At 31.6% G+C, this 25,643-nt stretch overlaps 2 protein-coding genes across 2 annotated transcripts; both read left to right on the forward strand.

Annotated features, from left to right (window-relative positions):
• Positions 1-509: 509 nt before the first annotated feature.
• LOC114384899 (probable methyltransferase PMT11) lies at positions 510-5,542 on the forward strand. Its single transcript, XM_028344728.1, has 9 exons — positions 510-1,265; positions 1,998-2,147; positions 2,243-2,513; positions 2,835-2,945; positions 3,101-3,260; positions 3,742-3,999; positions 4,091-4,213; positions 4,333-4,410; positions 4,943-5,542. The coding sequence occupies exons 1-9, from the start codon at positions 624-626 to the stop codon at positions 5,142-5,144; spliced, it is 1,995 nt and encodes a 664-aa protein (XP_028200529.1). The 5' UTR covers positions 510-623; the 3' UTR covers positions 5,145-5,542.
• A 7,943-nt stretch (positions 5,543-13,485) lies between these two features.
• On the forward strand, positions 13,486-16,166 carry LOC114384990. Its single transcript, XM_028344883.1, has 2 exons — positions 13,486-13,631; positions 14,031-16,166. The coding sequence occupies exon 2, from the start codon at positions 14,052-14,054 to the stop codon at positions 15,912-15,914; it is 1,863 nt and encodes a 620-aa protein (XP_028200684.1). The 5' UTR covers positions 13,486-13,631; positions 14,031-14,051; the 3' UTR covers positions 15,915-16,166.
• Positions 16,167-25,643: the final 9,477 nt, after the last annotated feature.

Genomic DNA, 25,643 nt, shown 5'->3' on the forward strand with positions numbered 1-25,643 from the left:
CCTTAAAATAAATCAAATTCATTTAAAAATGTAAAATCAATATTTTATTTGATTTAAATGTGAAGATTACATTTATGTTATAAAAAATAATATCCTAAAATAATAAAATTTGATAAAACTTAAAATAGAATAAAATTTACTTTGAGTTTAAAGATGATAACATATTCTTATTATTTTCGTAATCATGATATATGATAAATATTTAATTTTATATAATTAAAATTTATAATAATATTTATAAATATATAAATTATATTTTAAATTTATAATAAATAATTTAAATTGGGATATATTATTATTTTTAGTTATTGATAATATAAGAGAAAAACTATTTAAATTATTTTAAAGATAAAAGATGATATATTGAAAAAGATAAATAACTAAGAAGATTAAAATGTATAAATATTAAAAAAAATTATAAATATTGTGATGGTTGAATAAATGATATTTGTATAGGAAAATTCTAATTTACTACTGCTGTGTGGTGCGGTTAAACAAATCTACTTGGTTTCTGGTATTCCTAGCGGCGCACTTATTGAACTCAATCTGTTACTCTTATCATCACTTTCATATCACACTTTCTTCCCTTCCTCTTCATCGAAACGATATCGTTTGGATTCATCATGAAGGCCTCAATCTCCAGCAATGGCGATTTTCTCAAGATCGCGTTCTTCTTCCTCTTCGTGGCCTTCACGTTCTTCTTCGTCGGCAAGCACTTCTCCGACAGCTCCTCCCAGCAGCTAATCTTCTTCTCCGCCACCACCGCCGCCGTCTCCACTACCACCACCGCCGAGGTCACCATATCCCCCAACTTCAACCAATTCTTTAACGTCGCCGCGCTAATCGAAGCCCAGACCCCCAAAACCAACCCCTCCCAACAACCTCCTCCCCCTCCCCCTCCGCCGGAGCTTCTCGACACGATCAAGCGCTTCGGCATCCTCAACGACAACGGCACCATGTCCGACGACTTCGAGATCGGGCATTTCGAGGAGGGGTTGCCGGAGGATTGGGGAAACGACACCGTCGTCGAGGATTCCGTCTCCGCTCCCAGAATCGCTGTGAGCAAGTTCGGGATGTGTCCGCGCGGCATGAGCGAGCATATACCGTGTTTGGATAACGCCGGCGCGATTCGGAGACTCAAGTCGACGCAGAGAGGGGAGAATTTCGAGAGGCATTGTCCGGAAGAGGGGAAACGACTCAATTGCTTGGTTCCGCCGCCTAAGGGATACCGTCCTCCTATTCCGTGGCCCAGAAGCCGCGATGAGGTACCAATTTAGTGCGTCTTTGTTTGAATCACTTTATATTAACTACTACTGCTAATGCTTTACTGTTTTTAATTTTACGTGTTTAATTGCCATGCATTGTCATCCTTTAAACCATCATTTAAATCACTGCTTAGTTAGTTGTTTTGAAGTCAAAGCGATTCTAATTAGTAGTGAATCTTCATATCTTAACATATTTTAATTGGATTTTAATGTCAATCAGAAATCATAGTTGATGTGACTTTTAAAGTGGTTATAATAAAAAGTCAGCAAACATGCTGCTCTGTGAATGGTAGTTTTGTGGTTAGATGACAGCCTTTATACAGGTAAGACGGTAGTGCATCTACTATTTACTCTCCTAATTAAATTCTTAATATATATAGGAGTATATGGTTATACTTACATTTAGTAACATTTGACCACTTTATCATGTCATTGTCATCTTACTCACTAATATGATGTGGTGATAAAGTGAATTCTTATTAGATGTCTTTATACAAATATTGTTTATTGGCACTATATAAATTAAACTCTTATTTTTTTATTGGATTTTTTGAGAAAAGTTTTTAAAAAAGAAAAGGATTATTTTCTAAAAAAGAGTGGTTCCCAGACCTGCACTTATATAAGTAACATTTTTATGACTAACTTTTAGAATTTACTCGATTTTCTGTTTTGGTGGGGTGGGGATGCTAGTACCTTGGTTTCTTAATGTAATGTTATGTTTTGCTATTGTAGGTCTGGTACAATAATGTTCCTCACACTCGTCTTGTTGAAGATAAAGGGGGTCAAAACTGGATTACCAGAGGCAAGGATAAGTTCAGGTTTCCTGGGGGTGGTACGCAATTTATACATGGAGCAGATCAATACTTAGACCATATTTCTGAGGTTGATATATATTATATGCTTTGGTTTTGCTTTTAAGGAAGGTGTAGGTGCATCTTCTTTGATGATTCTGATGTTTTTATGTCATGGTTTTGTAGATGGTTCCTGATATTAAGTTTGGGCAGAATATAAGAGTTGCTCTTGATGTCGACTGTGGTGTAGCTAGTTTTGGCGCATACTTGTTATCGCGAAATGTCATAACCATGTCTGTTGCTCCCAAGGATGTTCATGAGAATCAGATCCAGTTTGCTCTTGAGCGTGGTGTGCCGGCAATGGTGGCTGCATATGCAACTAAGCGTTTATTATATCCAAGTCAAGCTTTTGACTTGATACATTGTTCACGCTGTAGAATTAATTGGACTCGAGATGGTATGATCTCCAGCAGCTAATTGACCAGTGGGAGTGCATGTTGAATTTAGTTATAAGTTTCCTTCCTACTAAGAAAAATAATAGCTAGTTATTGTGTATGCAGATTTGATAGCAATTTTAACCTGATACAGTGGTTAGCTTGATAGTAAAAAGGGAATTGAAGGGGGAGGGAGACCGGGAGAGGGGGGGCGGGGGAGAGCAGGACTCTTTTCTGAATGCGTTAAATCTTATTACTTCAATTTCAATGTGCTCCTCCAATCTCTATGTTGGTTGCTCACTTGGAATTTCTTCTGACACCTCTTTTTTTTACTTGTGGTGAAGATGGTATTTTGCTGCTAGAAGTTAATAGGATGCTAAGGGCAGGAGGGTACTTTGTTTGGGCTGCCCAACCGGTTTATAAACATGAGGAAGTTTTAGAAGAACAATGGAAAGGTATCATTCAGCTTGATTTCCATTCATAAATTAAATTCATTGAAGCCTTTCAGCTGTAGAGTTATTGTATTTATCGATTGCTTAGTTTTGTACCTTGGTATTAATGTTAACATTTTCTGACATGGTGTACCATCCAAATTATTTGTTATCATCAGAGATGCTTAATCTTACTACTCGTCTATGCTGGAAGTTATTGAAAAAAGATGGGTATGTCGCAATATGGCAGAAACCTTCTGAAAATAGCTGCTATCTAAACCGTGAGGCAAGAACTCAACCACCACTGTGTGACCAAAGTGATGACCCCGACAATGTTTGGTATTGTGTTCTGGCCTTCCTGATCTACAGATGATTATATGATTAATGCCATGACAGATTGAACATATGTAAAATTTCCATACTATCATCATCTTATGCGATAGAGCTTCTGAGGTTAGGAACTACGATTTTTTTTGGGGTTATAGGGAAATAAATTGAAATTTCATTTTGATGATAAACTAGCTAGAATTCCATTATCAACAATTTCACTGAGGCCTTTATATGAATTTTTTTAATATTCAATATATATTTTCTTTAATATGTTTACCTTTTAGGTGAATTACCAAAGCATGCACCAAAATTATGGACCCTTAACATTATGCCCACCGTTGGAAAAATATTGATAAGTTATATTGTTTTTAATAATTGAACAATTTGGTCCAAGCTTCATGAATCATGATAGCTTATCGTGCACCAGTGCTTTATCAAAAAATGACAATCCCAAATATTGATGATTTCATTATTTGCTTGATTAATTTAGGTATGTTAATCTAAAACCATGCATCTCTCAATTGCCTGAGAATGGATATGGAGCAAATGTTGCCCGATGGCCTGTACGCTTGCATACACCACCTGATAGGCTTCAAAGCATAAAATTTGATGCTTTCATATCCAGAAATGAGCTTTTTAGGGCAGAATCAAAATATTGGCATGAGATAATAGGAGGCTATGTACGTGCTTTACGCTGGAAGAAGATGAGATTAAGAAATGTTATGGACATGAGAGCTGGTTTTGGAGGGTATTGTCTTTATCCTATTTCCTTTTTCTTGTTATAATATGAATTTAGGATTTTCTGATTAGTATTTTCAATATATTTGCGTGCTTTACAGATTTGCAGCTGCACTGATTGATCAGAGTATGGACAGCTGGGTTATGAATGTTGTTCCTATTAGTGGTCCAAACACCTTGCCTGTCATATATGACCGTGGGCTGATTGGAGTTATGCATGACTGGTATTTTATTGAACTTATTTAATATTTTATTAAACACATACTTAATGACCTGTACCAATATTTTGTGAATGTGTCAGTGTCAGAAAGTTGTAATATTTCTCTTATGATTTCTAATTCAGGTGTGAACCATTTGACACCTACCCGAGAACCTATGATTTACTGCATGCTGCAAACCTGCTTTCTGTTGAGAAGAAAAGGTACCTTTTCTCCTTTCGTTGCTCTTCTATCTTTTTATGGGTAATTTTGTGTTTGTGTTGATAAAAACAAAAAATGAGTAGTGTATTGAAAATATGTCAGGTTGACCTGTGAGATAGCTCGACAGATATTTACCTCCTTTTCTGTCCGTTTATTTTTGTTTTTGATCTGCTGTCCATAGGATTAGGAAGCATACTTCACTACTCTACATATTATTTCTCTCAAGCAGAGTAAAATGGATTGGATATCTGATCTGTTACTCATCCTTCCATGCATAGTAATCTTCTAAGCATAGATTGATGTTATTAAATTCAGACACGCATGCCTTAGTAATATTCATCTAAAGTCCATCTAGAAATAAGTTATATTTGTATTTTCATACTTCATTGTTCATTTAGAGCATGTATTATGACTTCATCAATGCTTATTGCACATAACTAGTTCAAGTTTACTTTGTTTTTGGTTTTGTGTGTTGTAACTTGTTAGTGCTTTTTGCAGTGATTCTTTACTATTGTTGCATTTTTCTCTTGTCAGATGCAATTTGTCATCAATTATGCTTGAGATGGATCGGATACTAAGGCCCGGTGGAAGAGCATACATACGTGATACTCTTGCCATCATGGATGAGCTTATAGAGATTGGCAAGGCTATGGGCTGGCAAGTGTCATTGCGAGATACAGCTGAGGGTCCTCATGCAAGTTATAGGGTCTTGGTTTGTGATAAGCACCTTCGTTAATGCAAACTAGCTCACTTTCTTGTTTTTTATCTCTGCAATGGGGAAATCAACAGAATAGGGTCACACTCATTTTAGTAGAGAAGAATAGGAGGACGATGCAAGTGTAAATATCACTTCCTTGGTTTTGTCTGCTGGTTCTTGACATCAGATCGCCAGAGCAGCTGGGGTAGGCATAGTGTGCTTTCTCTGGATTTTGATATCATTATCCAAACAGGTTTGTATTCTGTTTCTCACCATCTCTCGTGGCTGGGGGTTTCTCTCCACTTCACTCCTAGATCTGTTGAGTATTTTAACTTTATGGAAACTTGCTATGAAAATAAGCGTGGATAATCATAAATCCATGACTTATTCAGTTTGTTGTAACCAATGGTAATATGTTTCATGCGTTACTCTACTCACCCTCATTGAATTGCATACTACATGCATGTTTGATTTTCTTTTAGTAGTAGTTCCAATGCTTCCAGACGTCAAAGCAACAAAAGATTTTATTTGATTTTTTTAAAATATCCTAATATAACACCAAAAAAGATGGATATTTATTCCTTTTTGTTGAAAAATACGCTATTTACAGAGTGTGGCAAGACTTCACGATTTTCATTTATTACCAAAAGTGGGCGGGTTGCCTAAAGTATTTTTAAATTTAGATAAAATTTAAAGAATAAGGAGTATAATATTTAAAATCATGAAAGAGGTATAATTTAACAGATTTAAAAGAAAAAATATTTTTCAGTATAATACAAACATTTTTGTATTTAAATTGACTATGTCCATTCTCTGCACAATTATGACTTATACAGTAGAGAAAAAGTTTAAGGTACGTGGGAAGGCTTGAATACTATAAGAAGAAATTATCAACTGATTTTGGGTCATTGTGGTTTCAGGTTTCTGTTATTATTTACATGCACGTAATTAAGTGTCACTCTTTTTTTATATAAATTTTAAACTTTAAACATGTGTTGGATAACTAAAAAAAAGCATGTATTAGATAAACATTTATGGATAAATGATTTTTGTTTTTGGTGGAATATGGATAAATGATTTAAAATCATCAAATAATTACTCATATAAGAGTCTTTTGGTGACCAAGATATATGTTAAAATAGAATAAGATATACATTAACTCTATTCAATTTTAAGTACATATCAGATAATAAATTAGATAATATTATGTATTACCTTTTAAAAAATAAAATATTATATATTATGTTTTGGTAGGAGTGTTCATTAATTCGGTTCAATAGGACGAATGCAATGATCCAAACCCAATCAATTAGATTGATTTGGATTTTTTTCTTGTTCGAATTGGATCCAAACCAAACTAATTAAAATTAGAATCAACTTGAGCCAAACTAATTATACATTTATTTTTTTAATGCTTAACTTTCATACTATCATGCGTCTTTTTAATCTTTTCATTGTGTTTCACTTTAATTTATCATTAAAATCAATGTTTATGTTGACTAATTTAGTTTATTTCCTTTCTATTATTATATATAGATAGAGTTTTATGATTTAATCGGTCAAGTGTTATTTTTTTATAATTTATGCTATTATTTAGTTAGTATAATTCTATTACATTCAAATATGTAGTTTATAATATTTTATGATAGCATTATTTGTCAAATTTGAGACAAATACATGTCATTTTTTAATTTTTCAAAATTTATTTGTTTTTATTAGATATCTAATAATCCAAACCTAACCATTCATCATCAGGTTGGTTTGATTCGGGTTAGGCTAAACAAAATCTAAAATCAATTGATTCGGATGTTATTCTTTCACAAATCTGAACCAAACTGATCAGTAAATACCCTATGTTTTAGATTTCATATGAATCAAAAAATTATTACTTTTTTTTATCATATTTTTAGCTTAAAATAATCATGTGCTTTTTATAATAAAATTTCATTTGTATTTTATCAGAACAATATGTAAATTTAGAATATTTAGTTTTTTTTAGAGAAGGATATTTACTTAATAGAGGCATTTTTGACAAAAAAATTAAAGGAAAAAAGAACCAGAGGCCAGAATTAAAGGGGTTCATATGAAGCTTGATGAAAAAAATTACTTCTGACCTTGTCCACTCCACTTTGAGAAGCGCCTTCAATGTCAGTATAATGAAGTTTTAGCGCGCAAGAGGAGCTACTGTGATTCCAGAAATGAATTGGATAAAATTTGTAAATAAAAATTCAAAATTTTTCCGTACTCAAACGGTTATCAGGAGAAGACAGAATAAGATCACGGGATTATTTATTGATGGTATTTGGTGCACAGATAGCTTGCTACTCAGAAATGATGCTAATAATTTTTTCAAACAGTTGTTCCAGATATCTGATACTTGTTTTCCCTCTAGCCTTGTGTTTCAGGATATTCCAAAAATTTCCACTTAGTGTTACAAGACCCTTCTTCTTCCGGTGTCCAATGAAGAAATCAGAGATGCTATGTCCTCCATGAACCCATACAAGGCACCAGGTCAGGATGGTTTTCAAGCTATTTTTTACCAAAAACATTGGCATGTGGTTGGTCATGATATTTGCAATTTTGTGAGTAATGTTTTTTTTTCTGGTAACTTTCCTCATGACCTTGCAAATACTATTATTGTGCCAATTCCTAAGGTTGATAGTCCAACTTCTCAGTGCGTTTGGATAGATAATTTTGTGAGTAATTTTATACATAATTTAAATTTTAAAAATTTTAAAACAGAATTTTAAACAACTAAAAATATAGAATTTTAATTTCATTCTAAAAGGTGAGAAATTAAAATTCTTGTTGATCAAAGAACTTTCCAAAACGTTTGCGTATTTCCTTTATAACCTTCATCTTGTCTTCCACTTGAACGTTCCCGAAATCTCGTTCTTAAACTCGTGACTCTTCCCCTACGCCGATGATCCTCTTCTTCAAGAAATATTGTTTGAGCTCGCAGAGCATTGATCGGGTGCAGGCATAGGGGGTACGTAGAACTGCACTCGTCAGTCAGGGGAACAGCCGTCGTTGCCCATCACGCGGCAAAGATGCTTGTTGGCACGAAGGGCTTATGCTACGTCTTGCGTCGTTGACTGAATGCTGTGATCGGGTGTGGTGATGTATGCCGTTGTTTTCTGGTTTCCCTGCGACTCCCCATGTCACATCAGTATTCTTTCCTTTGAAAGCACATCAATCATATTTTTTCTTCTCTTTGCATTCATTTTTTTTTACCCTCACAATTTTAATTTTTTTATCCAAAGCACAAAATTTTGAAAATAAAAGAATTTCAATCGAAGTATTTAAAATTCTTAGAATTTTAAATTTGTCAGAATTTTAAATTTCCTCGTCCAAACACACTTAAAGAAATTTCGACCAATTAGCAATGTGTTGTTCAAAGTTATCTAGTGCATAGGATCGGGCCTCATTTGGATTCTATGATTGGCCCACTTCAGAGCAATTTTATTCTAGGGAGGGGAACCACAAACAATGCCCTTATTGCTTAAGAAGTTCTTCATCACATGCATAAAAAAAAGGGTAAGAAAGGATATCTTCTGTTCAAATTGGATTTTGAGAAATCTTATGATAGGGTGGATTGGGAGTTCTTGAAAATTACTCTTTCTGATTTTGGCTTTCCGGAGCATATTATTAACATGAATTACACTACTACTAATTTATCCCTATGGTGGAATAGTGAAATTCTTGACTTCTTTGTTCCTAGAAGGGGGTCTTCGGTAGGGTGATCCTATGTCCCCATATCTCTTCCTTCTTTGTATGGAAAAACTTGCTATCATGATTCAAGAAAGAGTAGGCAAGGGGGATTGGCATCCATTTCATATTTCTAATAATGGTCCTCCTATATCCCATCTTTTCTTTGCGGACGACTATCTCCTTATGGTTGAAGCTATATAAATGCGTCAGGTAAAAATGTTGAAAGAAGTTCTGGATCAATTTTGCTTAGCCTTGGGGTTGAAAGTTAATATGCATAAATCTATTTTCCTTGCTTCAAAAAATATTCCAAGGAGAAGAATTGGAAAATTTACCTCAATTATAGGTTTCCATAATACTAGTAATTTGGGTAAATATTTGGGATTTCCGTTACTAACCGGAAAAGTGAAGAACAGTGATTTCTCTTTCATTCTTGATAGAATTCATGGTAGATTACAAGGCTGGAAGAGCAAGTTGCTTAACTGGGCAGGAAGAGTTACTTTGGCAAAATAGTCCTCTCAACTATCCCAACTTGTCATGCATAACATGTGGCTACCAGAGGGAATCTGTAATAGCATTGACAAAAGTATACGTGGTTTCATTTGTATTGGTATGTGCCGAGAATCAAATGTGGCACTCCTAGGAAAACACGTGTGGTATATCTTCCATGATCCGCACAAGCTAGCAATTCACCTGCTAATTGATAAATATTTGCCTTCCAATAATCTGTTGACTGCCACCAACACCAAAGGTTGCTCCTATACATGGAAATCTATTATAAAGGCTTTTGATGAGCCAAAGACAGCTTTCAAGTATCGAGTTGGATGAAGGGCCAATTTGCACTCAACTAGATTATATCAATATGAATGACACACAACTCCGTTTAAAAGACGTCCTTGTCAATGGATGTTGGAATTGGAGTTTGATTTAGTCTTTTATTCCTAACCATATAAAACAACAAATGTTGTCTATCACTCTTGATGGAAACACAGAATATATGATCATTTGGGGACCATCTCCCTCAGGAACCTATATACTGCCAAATCTGCCTATGATTGGTTGATTAATGAGCCTGTTATTCAATTTAATACTTACTGAGAGCTGGAACTGGGTCTGGAAGCTTGACATACCAGAAAATATCAAACATTTATCTTGGCTAGTTCTTCACAATAGCCTACCAACTAACTCATATGCTGCGGGATTGTTTTCGGGCAAAACAAATTTGGACATCAATTGGCTTTGGCAACACATCACGCTTTTTCTCGATGGATGGTGGCACTTGGTATAAGACCCAACTTCAGCAGCATCATGGAGTCCTCTTTGCGTGTACTTGCTGGTTCATATGGAAAAGCCGCAATGTAGAGCTCTTTGAAGATACAGCATGGAGTTTGTGGTTCACGCTCATTCAGATCCAGTCAACATATCAAATTCTTATCAGTAATCATCATCTAGCACCTACTAAGGACTCGTCGCTTGGTGGCTTGCTCTCCTTCAGAGGGTGTAGTTTACATTCGTCCCCAGCATCTGCAACTTTCTGTTTTAGCAGACGCAGTGGGTGTAGTCTACATCCGTTCTTAGTTTTTTTTTTTTTTTCCCTTTGGACGGTTTGTTTCTTATTTTCTTCGTTGATAAAGAAAAACAAGTAAGATACATTTATTTAACATAAATAGTCACTTTTATCTCTAAATGTATAATTCATTAAAAAATGTATTCTTTAAAGATGAAAATATAAAATTTAGTCTTCAAAAGTGTAAAAAATGCAACAAATATATCTCGTCGGTAACTTCCATTTGTCACCATTAATAACCTATGTGACATAGAGAGATTAATTTGTTAATGAAATGATTGTTAAGGTGATCATCTCTAATTGCCAACACAGGGGCACATTTATCGTATAATATTTTCTTGACTTTTCGTCTTTTCACTCTTTATGAATAGGAATAAGATAAATAGTTACTTCTGTCCCTAAATGTGTAATTCGCTAACAAATTTATCCTTTAAAGATGAAAATACAAAATTTGGTCACTGAGAGTGTACAAAATGCAACAAATATATTCATACATTAATTTTTGTTTGTCATCATTAATAAAATAGTTTACGTGAACGAATTTGTCACTAAAATAATTATCAAGATAATGTGAGTGACTCTTACATATAATTGATTAGTTAATGTTAATTGTCTTACAACCACCTCCACTTAGGCCTCTAAGACAAATTTTCTCATATGGAGTATCTCATAACAAGAACCAATCGAATTACATGAACTTCATAAGAAGTGAAATGAGACATATTTATATTTTATTTATAGTAGATTATGACTAATTATTATAATTTTGAAAAGGTTGTCATGTTTGATACACCGTTAGAATGCTTATTTTGATAAATTAGTACAATGTTTATTTTGAATAATTTTTATTGTGATAGAAAAATTATGATTGATAATTAATATTATCGTTATTATTATGTTTGCCAATATATTTTTTTAAGTAATTATTGTAATGTTATGCTTGTGATGATAAAAAATTGTGAAAATATACCCTAAAGTTATATTTTATTCTTATATGAAATAAAATTTTGGATCTAAAAAATTAGTCCAATAGAAAAATACTGACATTTTTTGTCTAATAATGATAACTTATTGACATTTTGGTCCAATGAAACGTACTGACATTTAGGTCCAAAAAAATTATTGACATTTTCCTCCAATAAAAAAATATTGACATTTTTGTCCAACAAAAAATTAATGATATTTACATCCAAAAATGATATCTTACTGACATTTTCTTCCAATCTAATTAACATGGCTACCTTGACAATCATTTTAGTAACAAATTTGTTCATATGTGTCACGAAAACTATTTTATTAATGGTGACAGACGAAAGTTAACGATCAGATATATATATCGCACTTTTTACACTTTTGGAGACTAAATTTTGTATTTTCATCTTTCAAAAAGACGCATTTGTCAACGAATTATATGTTCAAAGACAAAAGTAACTATTTATCCTTTATTTAACAATGGAATACCAAAAGCAAAACTATTGTAGCAGAATTACAATTTATTTAAATAATTTTTTTTGCATAAGTTTGTTTTGATTATAAAATATTTTTTTGGGTAAATAGTCACTTTTTGTCCCTAAATATGTAATTCGCTGACAAATACGTCTCTAAAAGATGAAAATACAAAATTTAGTCCTCAAAAGTGTAAAAAGTGCGACAAATATATATGACCGTTAACTTTCGTCTGTCACTGCTAATAAAATAACATAGGTGGCACAGAGGAACAAATTTGTCACTGAAATGATTATCAACGTAGTCATCTCTAATTGCCAGCATAGAAGCATATTTACCATATAATATTTTTTTGACTTTTCATCTTTCCACTCCGCTGACAAATGCGTCCCTAAAAGATGAAAATGTAAAATTTAGTCCCAAAAAGTGTAAAAAAGTGCAACAAATATATCCGAACATTAATAATAGATTGTAACTAATTATTATAATTTTAAAATATGTATAATTATTGTGACAAAATCTTGGGAGAGCATTATCACACCGGTAAGTGTCTTTTCCATTATATAATTTTAAAGTTTCATCAACGGATGAAACATGCATAAAATATTACCAATAGAAGTGATTTTTTATTGTTTTGGCGAATTCTTCTTACTTTTCTTCAACTAAAAAAATCAATTCTTTGGTTGTTCACTCTTGAATAAATGCTATCAACACAGGAAAAAAAATTCACTGTAAAACGATAAAAAAATCATTGTTTCTGTTTAATCAAATAATATTTATTTAATTATTTACAAATATGAATGTCTATTAGTATATCTAATGACATCAAATTACAAATTATAACAAAAATTTGTTGATTTTTTTAAAAAAATTAAATCATACACAATTATTTTTTATTGATTGATCATCTAGCAAATCATAATCTTAAAAAAAATCATTCCAAAAAAGGTGAGTGTTTTTTATAAATTAAAAGTGTCATTACAATTACAATTTTTCCTGAAAATTATTCATGGATCTAATTTAACTATAATGTTTTACAATAAGCATTTTTTTTACTTCAACCTTTCATCAAGCATGGAAGTGTAAAAAAATTTATTTATAGTTTATAAAATGAGAATTCTTTTTTTTTTCTTTTAGACTCAATTTAATTTACGAGTTTGTTAAAAAAATTTTGCAACAATCATTATAAATTTTTTCAAATTATAATAATTAGTCACAATCTACTATTAACGTTTGGATATATTTGTGACACTTCTTATATTTTTCGAGACTAAATTTTGTATTTTCATATTTCAAGACATATTTGTTAGCGGCGGAGTGAGAAGACGAAAAGTAAAAAAAAATATTATATGATAAATATGTCCCTAATTTCATTGACAAATTTGACATTTGTGTCACATAAGCTATTTTATTAACGGTGGTGATTGATGGAAGTTAACGGTCGAATATATTTGTCAGATGTTTTATTCTTTCGAGGACTAAATCTTTATTTTTTAGGGACACACTTATCAGCAGATTATACATTCATAGATAAAAGTGACTATTTTTTTTTTAATTACAACAAGTCTTTAAAAATAAATTATGTTATTATTGTTAAAATCTTTTTCCATTTTTTACAATTATTATTATTATTTATCTTTTTACATGTTCGGACGAGCGTTCAGTCTTCCAGTCATGTTCTTCATTTGCCCCGAAGCTGTAGCGTTCCGAAATACTATCTGTTAGTACTTAGCAGCCACAACACCTTCTCTTACTTGTCTTGCTCAAGGGCAAAGAAGAGTGGAAGCAATCTTATTTTTATTATGGTACACTCTGTTCTCTATTTCTTCATTTCTTCTACACCGCTAACGCCCTCTTTTCATTTTGTTTTTGCAAAAAAACTCTCTTTTTACTTAATTACACTGTGTGGTACGGTATCGGTTGGATAATTTTCTGAGTTTTATCCATTTGTTTACATATAGCAGCAGAAGTGAACGGTTGGGGGAGACAACCCTTTTTCTGATTACATTTCTTCCTTCTTTATTTTTTATTTATTCAGGTTTGCTGATTAATTTTGCAAAATTTTGATACTTCATGTGCCTACCCATCAGTAATGATTTTAGTTTTTCAAGTTTGAAACACTGAATTTGTGCTGATATTGTTTCGATGAGTGACATTTCTCGTTTTTCTAGTGTGAAATACTAATTTGTGTTGATATTGTTTAGGTGTTTAGTTGATCGTGGTGGATGCTTTTTGAGATGGATCTCAGGCATTTTAGAAGTGAATTCTTGCCCACAACACTTAATCCATCTTCAACCTACCTCCAATTTTCTCCCCTTAGACCTTTGCACAAAACCCTAAACCTAAAATTCCAATCACAGAAACGCTTTGCAGTTGTTTCATTCTCCCAAAGGCCTAAAACAATTAGTGAATTCTCAATTTTGGGGCAGAATTCATGGTGCACAAGGGACCTCAGATCTTATGCTGGCCGTAGCAAGAAGTCTGGTGGTGCTGGCTCCTCTGGCGGTCGAATTGAAGGCAATGCCGAGTTCCGGAGACGGTTGAAGCGCAATGCCAGGGCAAGAAGCAAGAAATACGCCGAGTCTCTATTCTACCGGCTGAAAAACCCAAAGGGGGGTGGGAACTATCCCGATAACTTCACCGAGGATGAGCTCCAACAAATTGGCCTCGGCTATGATCGAATGGTCCGGTTCATGGAGAAGGATGACCCAAATTTACGTCATCCGTATGATTGGTACAAATATGGTCAATATGGACCCTATTCTTGGCGTGGAGTTGTTGTTGGCGAGCCAGTTCGGGGTCGGTTCTCCGATGAGTGTGTGACAATAATCAGTGAAGTGAAGGACCATGAGGAGTGGGAGCAGATTGAACAAGGTGAAATGGCTGAAGAGTATGGGGAAAAATTGAAGCAGCTGGATCAAAGTAAATTAAAGTATTTTTGGGTATTTGTAAGGCACCCAAGATGGAGAATTTCAGAGCTTCCTTGGCAACAATGGACGTTAGTTAGCGAAGTAGTGCTTGAAGCTGGTAAGCAGAGATTAGATAAGTGGAATTTGATGGGTAGACTTGGGAACAAGGCTAGGTCATCGATAGGGCAATGTGCTGCATGGATGAGACCTGATATTGTATATGTGAAGAAGCCAGTTTTCCAGTGTAGGTTTGAGCCACAGGATGACTTTTTCAAGCCAATAATTCCATTTCTGAATCCTAAAACAGAACAGGATTTTCTTTTTGAGTTAGAGAATGATGATGGTAGTGTTGAGTTGTGTACTTATTTTGGTGGATTGTGTAAGATTGTGAAGGTAAATCAAAAGGCATTTGTCGATGATGTGGTGAATGCATATCAGAAATTGAGTGATGAGAAAAAGTCAAAATGTTTGGAGTTTCTGTTGAAAAATCATCCAGTGGAATTGTTGCATCCATATACTAAAGAGTGGAAGGCTAAGTTGGAAGAGATGGAGCTGGGTTGTGATGCTCCTGATGAAGAAGATGATGCTATTGTTGATGATCCCGATGAAACTGAAGTTCTAGATTGGATTGAGGATGAAGGTAGTGATGATGATACTAACATTACCGATGACGATGAGGATGAAGAGGAGCTGATTGATGATGATGATGATGATGGCGATGAAGACCAAGATCTAGTCATGGACATGGAAGAAAGTGAAGATGGAAAATTTCATGCCATGGAAGAGGATACACTTGATGAGGATGAGAAGGACTTTAACTGGAATGAGGAGTTCCAAAAGGCATTAAGTAGTGGAGAAGCAATGGAGAATCTGGCAAAGAAGGCTCTTGAGTTCAATAAGAAGTTGAATAAGAATCAATTTATGATGAACAAAGTAGAGGAAGAAACAGCGCTCTCAGTAGATGGAGACGAAACTGCCTTGAGAGGCAAGCGAGCAAAGGTCAGTCAAGAAGAGTGGAAGTATATTGGAGTTGGTCCATGGAGAAAAAAGATTAAGAAGAGCAAAATTCCTCCAGAGCTATTTTTGCGAGCGGTTGTTAGACCATTCACTTACAGAAATCTTGTTAAAGAGATTGTTTTAACTAGGCATGCAATTTTGGATGGTGAAATTGGTGCCTAAGTTTAAGACATTTGTCCTTAATGGGGAGGCCATAGTGTTGTGTACTTGTGTAGGAAGGATGTTGACAAGTCTTTAGATGGTTCAGCATTATTCAATTCCCATCATGTTGTTAAAGTTGAGAAAATAGAGTAGACTGAAATATTTTTAGTGACTTGTCTTTTATGCTTACCTAGTTGCTGAAAAGAATGAAGTATATGCATATAACAGCAGACAACATCAAATTTGGATTACTTGAAAAACTATTTCTATTCATTTATAATTGTGTTTAGGTTAACCACAATTTTCATTGAAATGCACAAGTACAATGAAAATGCAAAAAGCACTTCAGACTGCCACGTTAGATGGGCACCAACATTCCCAAGTTGTGACTTGAAGGCTAATCTGGCCCTTAACTGAGTTGTTTGGCAATTTACCTCATCCAAACTAAGTGTCAAGTGACTTTCTTGAAGCATTTTCAAATTTTCTTTTAAAGATCTTTAGTCCTTTCTAATTGTTTACTTTTATAAACAACTTTCTCATGTACTCCTTTCATTCAGTTTTCCTCAAATGTTTCTGTTTAAATGTTACATAACGACGGGGTGATAATTTTGAGCCACCTTATAAATTCCAGCAATAGAATACAATAGCAGGATGATGATTAATGTAAACTTGGACGGTGCCAAGTTAAGCATCGATATCGGTAACTGACCATTTGAATAATTTGGTTTCTATGTTAAATATGCTCACATTAACTATAAAATCGTTAGGTCCTTCACATGGATTTCAAAGGTTCCACATTAACTCTCATAGCTTTTGTAATTGGTCTAGTACTTGAAATTTGTTGCAGATCAAATAGTCATCATATTAATATTTAGATTAAATTGTAATTTTGATCTTCTTATAATTTTAAATTTATAATTTTAATTTTTTAATTTTTAAATCAAAACATTTAGTTCACTTATTTTTTAAAATAAATAATTCTGGTCATTTTCTCGGTTAACCATCCAAAGTCAACATTGATTTTAATGTGATGTATTGGTACTGATGTGACATTTATGTAGGTTATTGACATAACGTTTATGTGACAAAGAGTTAAAAAAGTAAAAAATAAAAAATGTTTTAATAGGAATTGAATTCATAATTTTTTATTGAAAAAAGGTAATAAACTATTAAGACACTTACTTTATTTAGTTAATCTTATAAATATTATTTTCTATGTATAACTAGTTAAGAGATATTAATTTTTTTCAAATTATAAAAAATATAAATTAAAAAAAATTAATATATAAATATTTTAATTTTATTTTATATCATTATATATATATATATATATATTATTTTGAATAGTTACATAATTTTAATCTAATTTTACCCATTTATAATTAAATTTCATAAATTAATAAGGTATAATATTGAGATATCTTGTTAAATTAGAATAAGTTCGACATAATCATGAAATCTTGAGGATCTTTTAGATTTTTTACATAAATTATTTTGTAAACTAATTTTAATATATAAATTATTTTTACTCCAATTATATAAATCAACATAATTGCATCAATTAATATGTAAACAATACATGTAAATTTATTTTAATATGTAAATTATGTTTATTTTATTATAAAAATTAATAAATTTTAATATTTAAATTTTTATGAAATTTACACGTTAATATTTTTGTTTTGACAATAAAAAAATTAGTTACTAAATTAGTTTTTTAATACCGATTATATAAATCAAGAAAATTTAAAAATAGTTTGTAAATTATTTATATAAATTATTTTGTCTAATTTATGAAAAATATGTAATTTATTTATATATATAAATAATACAATTTTTTTATTTATAAAAAAGTAATAATTTTTTAATTTTTTAGATTATTTAAATATTATTTTAAATTTATGTAATTTGTATAAGTTACATAAAATAAATTTTTAAATAATCTGTATATTAGTTTATTATAATTTTTTAAAAATTATAATAAAATAAGAACAAATTTTTATATATAATAGTTTATTAATTTATATTAAAATAAAATTTATAATAAAAATAAATACACGTAAAATTAAATATTAAATATTTTATTTTTCATTTACAAATTTTTATAATTCGAAAAAAATTAATAACTCTTGAATAATAATATATTTTAAATAGTATTTATAACACTAACTAAACAAAATAAGTGTGTTAATGATTTATTATTTTATTTTTAAATAAAAAGTGACGAGTTCAAATTCCTTGAGCTTATGTTTATGTTTTGAAGATCTCATCTTCTTTCTTAATCCAAGTGATAATCTTGTGGTTAGAACCTAAGAGGTACCAAAGTCAGTCAAAATACAAAATGTAACTGGATCCACAAGACTGCTATTAAAAAGTAAAAACTTGTATGCAGAGGCAAGTTCAGATTATAAAAGCATCACTGTTAGTTATATTTTTGCAGAAAGATGATAGCTTTATGAGTACTGAAATTGTGAGATCACATGCCACCTGCGAGAATAGCCAACCTTTCCACCATGTTTATAGCCAAAGGGTATTTTTGAAGAGAGAGAGAAAGAGAGGATAGTGTAAAAGCATTAGAAGTGTAAATAGCAATTTCCTTTTCTTAGGGCCCTTGATTTTAGCCCAAAGAAGTTGAATGTTCTGGCCCACCAACTCGCCAATCTTCTTTCACTGTTGATTTTGGAGTTAAGCCGAGGTGATGCATTAACAGCGATATGGCAATAGATTTCAGGTTGCTTCCTGCACTTCCAAGTTATTTCCTGTAACCTTTCTGAATTTTATTTTTTTTTTACCTTCTTTATTGATCATTTCAAAAGCTTAAAAAAGGATACATTCTGGAATGTAATTTTACATTTCGGATTAATCATTTCAAAAGCCAAAAAGGGATGCAAGAAACAACTTGGAGGTGCAAGAAGCAACAACCAAGATTCCAATAGTATAAATTATACTATTGGACCAGAAAATATAAAACTTACCAATGATTAATCAACTATTATTATTCTCCCACTTCGTCATTGCTTACAACATTATTCCTTATGGAAAGTATATTTAGGAAATCACCAAAAGTGGAACACTCATGGTCATTCTCATCATGAAAGCCATGCAAGTTTTAGGTATGCGGTAACTTGCTTTAGGAATAAAATCGTATCTAATGTTTTTGCCTTCTCGAAGTTTTAGATATCTGGTCAATATCATTCGTGTGCACTTCCACACAAATTAGATCATACGGATGCTGTTGCTTCATTAAAAAATATATATCTTTATCGCTGGTTCTCAAACAGTACCTGACTCTTGTTAATTTCCTGCTTTAAATTATACCTTGTTACCCCTTTTCTCCATTTTAGCCACTGGATTTTGAGACATTCTTTGTAATTATAATGTTTGACTTATGGCAAATATACAAAGTTTTCTCTTTCAAGAATTGGTTATACAAAAATCTTTCATGTAGATTTTGACTATATAATTTGATCTTTACCTAATCGGTTTCAATACTTGTTTATATTAGAAAGAATTAAAATGCTACCCGCGGTTTTATTGTAATGTCGCTATGCTATGGTATACATAATTAATTTATAGACTTTGACACACACGTATATATAACACACGACAGTTTCACCGTCAATGAATTGTGGATCACAACTTCAAGTTAAATAACTGAAAAATTATCAACGTTTAGGTCGTCAAAATTAAATATTGCCATCCCCTTCCTATCCTTTTCTTGAGAGAAAAAAAAAAAACCTTACTCAATCCCAGAGTCTCTGCTTTTTAGTCTCTTTTGAAACAATTTGTCCATCCGTTTGGCGGTTTCAAGTTGTAATTATATGATCCTGGATATTTAGAAACAGGTTGGACCCATATATCTTAAATATTTTATCATTTATGATTGAACCATCTCTTGTCTTGTTTCTAATAAAGAAAAAAAAAATAGAACATTTTGTATAAAGAAATAATAATAATCACAATGAGTAAGTATCACTGTATCAGTACAAAACTAGCTTGTTGGACTTGCAGAATATAGTTGAAACTTGCAGGATCATTCACGATATTATTTTTTTTACTTGATGGACCCATTACCATGCATAAGCTTTTATTTTTATTTAACAAATTGGTGTGGCTTCACCTTTTAATATTAATATTTATGTATGGTTGGTTTGTGATTTGAATTTACTTATATAATCATATTTGTTTTCATTGATAAGAAGAGGAAAAATTGACGATGAATGTTTTCGTAGCCCAAAAATAATAGCCAAGTTCGGGCCCACCACTTCACTTAATTATTTTAAATTTGCAAAATGGATCTCAAACCTGAGGCCTTTTCTTTGGGCCAATATCTTTGTCCCAATTATCTTAGCTGAATGTCCTGGCCCACCAAGTGTTTCCAGTGTTTATTTTGTAGTGATGCTGAGGTCATAGCATTGGCAGCACATTAGTAATAGAGTCTATGTTTAAATATGTTTTTTTATGATGTCAGCAAATTAATATTTTTATGATGGAAGTTAACGGCAGGGATTAAAAGTAAAAAGTTTAGAAGTTACAGAAATGATTTCAAAAAGAAAAATTTACAAGAACGAAAATAAAAATATTAAATTACAGGAAAAAAATATTTAAACTTAAATTTTTAATCGTGGGAGGAAGCGTTGGAGCTGAAAAAACTTGCCAATGATTAAGAAACAACAAGGTGGTCTGATAGAGTTGTCTTTGACATGAACTACCCGAATCTGATGCTCCCAAGTAAGAAGTAAAATCAAACTTCGTCAAACGCTTTCTTGTTTATTAATTTTTTGTAGTGTAATATTGTTTATTAAATTTGGATTTGGATGAATGGTTTTTCAACCATTATTCCCCCACTTCAGCATTATTGCTTACAACATTATTCCTTATGGATAGTATATTTAGGCAATCATCAAAAGTGGAACATCCACGGTCAATCTCATCATCAAAGTCGTGGAAACTTTAAAAATGTAGCAACATACTTCTGGAATAAAAACAAATAGTCTATTTGAAGCTTTGAACATTTTTTTTAAAAAAAGCTTATAATAAAATAAAACAAATGAATTAAATTAACTTGCATACTTGAATCTTTTAAAAACCTTTTTCAATTAACTTTTTATTCATGTAACTAAGTTTTATCTGAGGCTTAGGAGACCTGATCCAGGAACATTTAAGTGAGAAAAGTGTAATTTGTGGTCTTAAATTTGTCCTTGGGATTCTTAATGACTCGCGCTTCCCTTATTTTGTAATGGTAGCCTAAGCCTTTAAATCCCCATTAATTGTCATTATGGGTATTTGTAACAGTAATTCATGAGCGATTATTATAGCTTCAGAGGATGTTATGGGCTGATGGCAGACCACTGGTGAGCTACAACTTCTTTATGAATTAATACTCATAAACTTGATAAAGCTTAATATATTATTTTGTCTTAAAAGAAGTTTTAACTGTAGAGTTTTATAATTAAAAAAAAATCATAACTTAAAAAGTTAATCTAAACTGAGTCTTAATAGTTATGTCTTCTCTCTTCTTTTGTTATTTTTTTCAGCGACTCTTTACATCAATGTTAGAGTAGCGTGTGTACTTCTCCTTGAATTAGAACATACGGATGCTTCTTCTTTTATGTTTTTTCTTTTCTTTTCTTTTCCCCTTTCTCAAACGGTACCTAACTCGTGTGAATTTCCTTCATAAAATTAAACATGGTCACCCCTTTTCTCCATTTTGGCTAGTTTGATTGGGACACTCTTCGTATTTGATTCTGTGCCAAGGTTTGGATAGGATAATATTATTGTAGCTAATATTCTTATCCAATTCTATGTATGCCAAAGTGCCCAACGAGGAATAGGAATGTGGTTTATTCATGTTCTTAGCTTACCTTAAGCTTTTTGTTTCATTTCAACCTTATCCTCACAATGGTTCGTTCACACCAAATCATCACTATAGGTGATATGAAACTAAAATTACTTCGTTAAACCACCGAAAACTAAGAGATAAATGTTAATATTGTTAAATAAAGTTCAATTCAAGACATGAAAAATGACAATATTCTCATAGAAAAAAGAGTAAAATATAAGTTTTGATCTGAAGTGGATGAGATAGTTGACTTGACCGAAGTACAATGAACTTGTCTAATTTGTCTGATCTCTTCAATCAGAGCTGATATATTCTTGTACAATTGTAGAGCTCAAGTGAACAGGGTGAAACAACTACAAAGATATTTTTTGATGCTCAAGTCACTAAAAATCTCAAACAAAGATCAAAGATAATAAATGCCTACTTGTAACATTGTCATTAGTAGAATTTGTAAGAGTAAATGTGGGCTGGATTTCTATATTTAAGGCCCATATATCATATATGGTCGGTAAAGAGAAATTACACACTATTTAGGATATTAATCGACTAAAGTCAACATTTCAAAGAATGCAGCTTCAATATCCAAATTAGCTCCTGAGCCTCATCCGTAATTAATCGAGATTTTAGGGGGAAAAATCATCGTTCATCATTCAAATTAAGTTGCAGCTCTGAGAGTAGCTCCATTTTCGTTTAAACAGAATTCCCACAAAACAATATCATACTATTATTCAGGAAGATCAAAGTCACGTTCTCTAAAATGTGCCTTGTCATGTCTAGAAAGTGGAGTGGACCAATGGGATAAATTATAAACTGCATGTCCAAAAGTTTGATTGGTTGAATTGTTGAACCTCGAAAGTGGGGATTGACTAATGAAATTCATGGCTTTAGAAATATCTATGATGAGAATTGAGGACATTTTAGGTGGCAATCTACTTATCAAATCATGTCTGATTTTGTTATCTGCTCACCCCTCATGGTGCCTCAAGCGTTCTTTTGCCCCATATCTAATATAACATAAATTTCAAAGGTAGTGGTTGAGTCTCACAGGCACCATTTGAGGATGTCATGCCATGCGTGATGCATCCCTTGTTGCTGTATCAACAAAGCTTGAGAAACAAAACCTAATTTCCAAACTAGGTAAGCTAATAGCGCTTAAGAAAACATTAGTTGTTAACTCGTTATATATTTATTTAAGGTCAAATTCAAGTTTTCTACTAGAAATAATAATAAAAGAAAAAGATTACACAGTATCAATGTAAAATTTTTTATATAATTATTCAATCATAATTTACTATATATAATAAATTTATTTATTTTTAAAATAATTATCTTAAAATAATTTAAACAAAAATTTATAATTAAATTATAATATAAAAATATTTTTCATTATCCGTGCGCATTAAACTCTAATAATAATAAACAAATATATCAAAACAGAAAACGTATTCCTAGATGTAACTAGTCCATGACCAAAAGCACATTAAATCCGAGCAAATCTAGTCCAGCTAAGTGATGGTGACACTAAAAAAAGGAGATGAATGCTACGTGTCTACCTTTGGTTAACTTCGAGAATGGATCCCACATGTTTATTTATTATTAGTGCTACAAAACAGGAACCGAATCCAATATAAATATTATATTCGTTTATTTATTTATTTTTCTTTTAATTCTTTTAACAAAATTACGTGGTATTTTGTTTTAGGATTTATTCATAAGTAACAGTTTGACGTTTTTTTGAAACGTGCCTGAGCAAACTACAAAGTTAACATTCAACCAATTTCTGAGTAGAAATAATATAATAAGGTTCCATAAATTTGTTTTTCAATTGACATTAATTTCAATATTATTTCCTTCCCTTATTAGTTTGTTTGCTTGCTTGACTCGTGATCGTGTACAAAAAAAAAACCTTGTAGGCATTAATTATTGAGTTGTAACATTTATCCATCCACGACAGCTTCGTCTTCAATAATACAACGCCTTTTATTGAAAAAAATGAATTATTATTATTTGAATATATATATATATATATATATATATGTGTGTGTGTGTGTGTGTGTGAATAGAAACGATAGATTCAAATTAAGTCTCCCGGAAGTTTGAAAAAAGAAAGTATTACAAGCCAAGTTCAGTTAATGCTTATTATTATTAATTGATGCTATTGTCAAATAGTACGCCCATGAATTTCATCTCTATGGAAAGTTTAATAAATGTTCATTTTTATCACTTCCTCCTTCTTATTATAATTATCATATAAAAAAAATTTATAATAATATTACCTCTATTTTTATGTATAAGAAACAAGAATTTGATCCATCAAGAACAAAAGTGATTAAATTAATTAACTTTAATTAATACTTTTTTCATCAAAAAAATAAGTGTTGTATTTGAAAAAAAAAATGTTTCGAAAGTACAATCATAAAAACTAAATTGCAAGTTAATTATATTCGCAATGATGTTATAATCTCTATTGTGATTAGATCACTCTAGATTATTTGAATTTCTTACATAAATTGAATAAAATATGAAGAACTTGTCCGAAATAAGGTACTTATTAAAACATTGTCCTATGCCTGACAAAGATGATAATCTAAGATGGTTAAACACATTTGTTTTAACATCTTTTCTTCATGGTCAAAATTTTCACCTTCGAAAATGATGCATATTGTTTCCCTTGTTATCTTTTCAACAAAAGATCAAATAAGTTTGATAGACATGATAACTTGCGTATATCAGTAAAAATAAGTAAATGGAACAGTGTGTATTGCATGAAATAGTGTGTCCAAATGCAGATTGACTGAGTAGAGTAGTATGAGTAAGTTAGTTAGAGAGAAAAATTTTTATGATTTATGATCAAGCAAAATACATTCATTGCGAATCAATTACATTTTCGATCTAATAAAGCAACAAAGCCGACCATAAGTTTGGTTTATGGTTAAACCAGTTGGACTAGCTTGAGTCTAATGACTATGATCTTCTGCATTTCATTATTGATGCTCATTAATAATCAAATTTGAAGAATGAAACTCCTCTCACATAAATTTCACCCTCTCCAAGATTTTACCCATAACAATAAGCGAAATAGATTTATCCCCACCCTTTCCTTATTACCCCAAACAAAGGTAAAGGTACTCATAAGTTTAATTTGCTTCAAGATAGAAGAGCTATATGCCAATAATGGCTAGAGTAACTGAAAGGGTATGTAAAAATGAAAATTGACATGGTTGAATTCACATGTTGGTCTTCTTTTCACGAAAAAAACTGTTTTCTGTTCATGTTTTATACTCTGCCTTTTATAGTTATTACAAAAGAGATAAGAAACAAAAAATTTGGAATAAAATAAATAGAAAGAGATAAAGAATAAACAATAAAAATAGAATAAATCTATACAACTTGAAATTGACCTGGGTGAATCAACATATTGACCTTTTCTTTTTACGAGAAACTTAATTTTTTTATTTGTATTATTTGATTTCTTATAATAAAATAAAATGTAAGAAAAAAGAACGTAAATTTATAGCATAGAGAGATAAAAGGATATTATTAAACTACGCTAGCAGTAGTATAAGAGTAAAATGCCTTTTTAATATACCAAACAACGTTATTTTTCCTATTTAATTAAAAGTAACTGAAGTATTGAGAATTTTTTATTTCAAGTCTTGCCAAAAAAAATACGCAAATTCAACTCATCTTTATGTTACATGTAATTATACTTTTACAAGTATCAATAGACGTATTTTATAATCATGGACGACAAACCGTAATAGAATAGCATTCCGGCAAAACCCCACAGTAAAAACGTACATTCCCTCTCAGAGAGTTTTTTTTTTTTTATCATTAAATGCACTCACTCAGAGAATGTGTTTGAAAAGGAAAATGAAAATAACATAACAGAAAATTTTGTATTTTTT

Source organism: Glycine soja, chromosome 14 (genome assembly GCF_004193775.1).
Source record: "Glycine soja cultivar W05 chromosome 14, ASM419377v2, whole genome shotgun sequence".
Classification (NCBI taxonomy): domain Eukaryota; kingdom Viridiplantae; phylum Streptophyta; class Magnoliopsida; order Fabales; family Fabaceae; genus Glycine; species Glycine soja.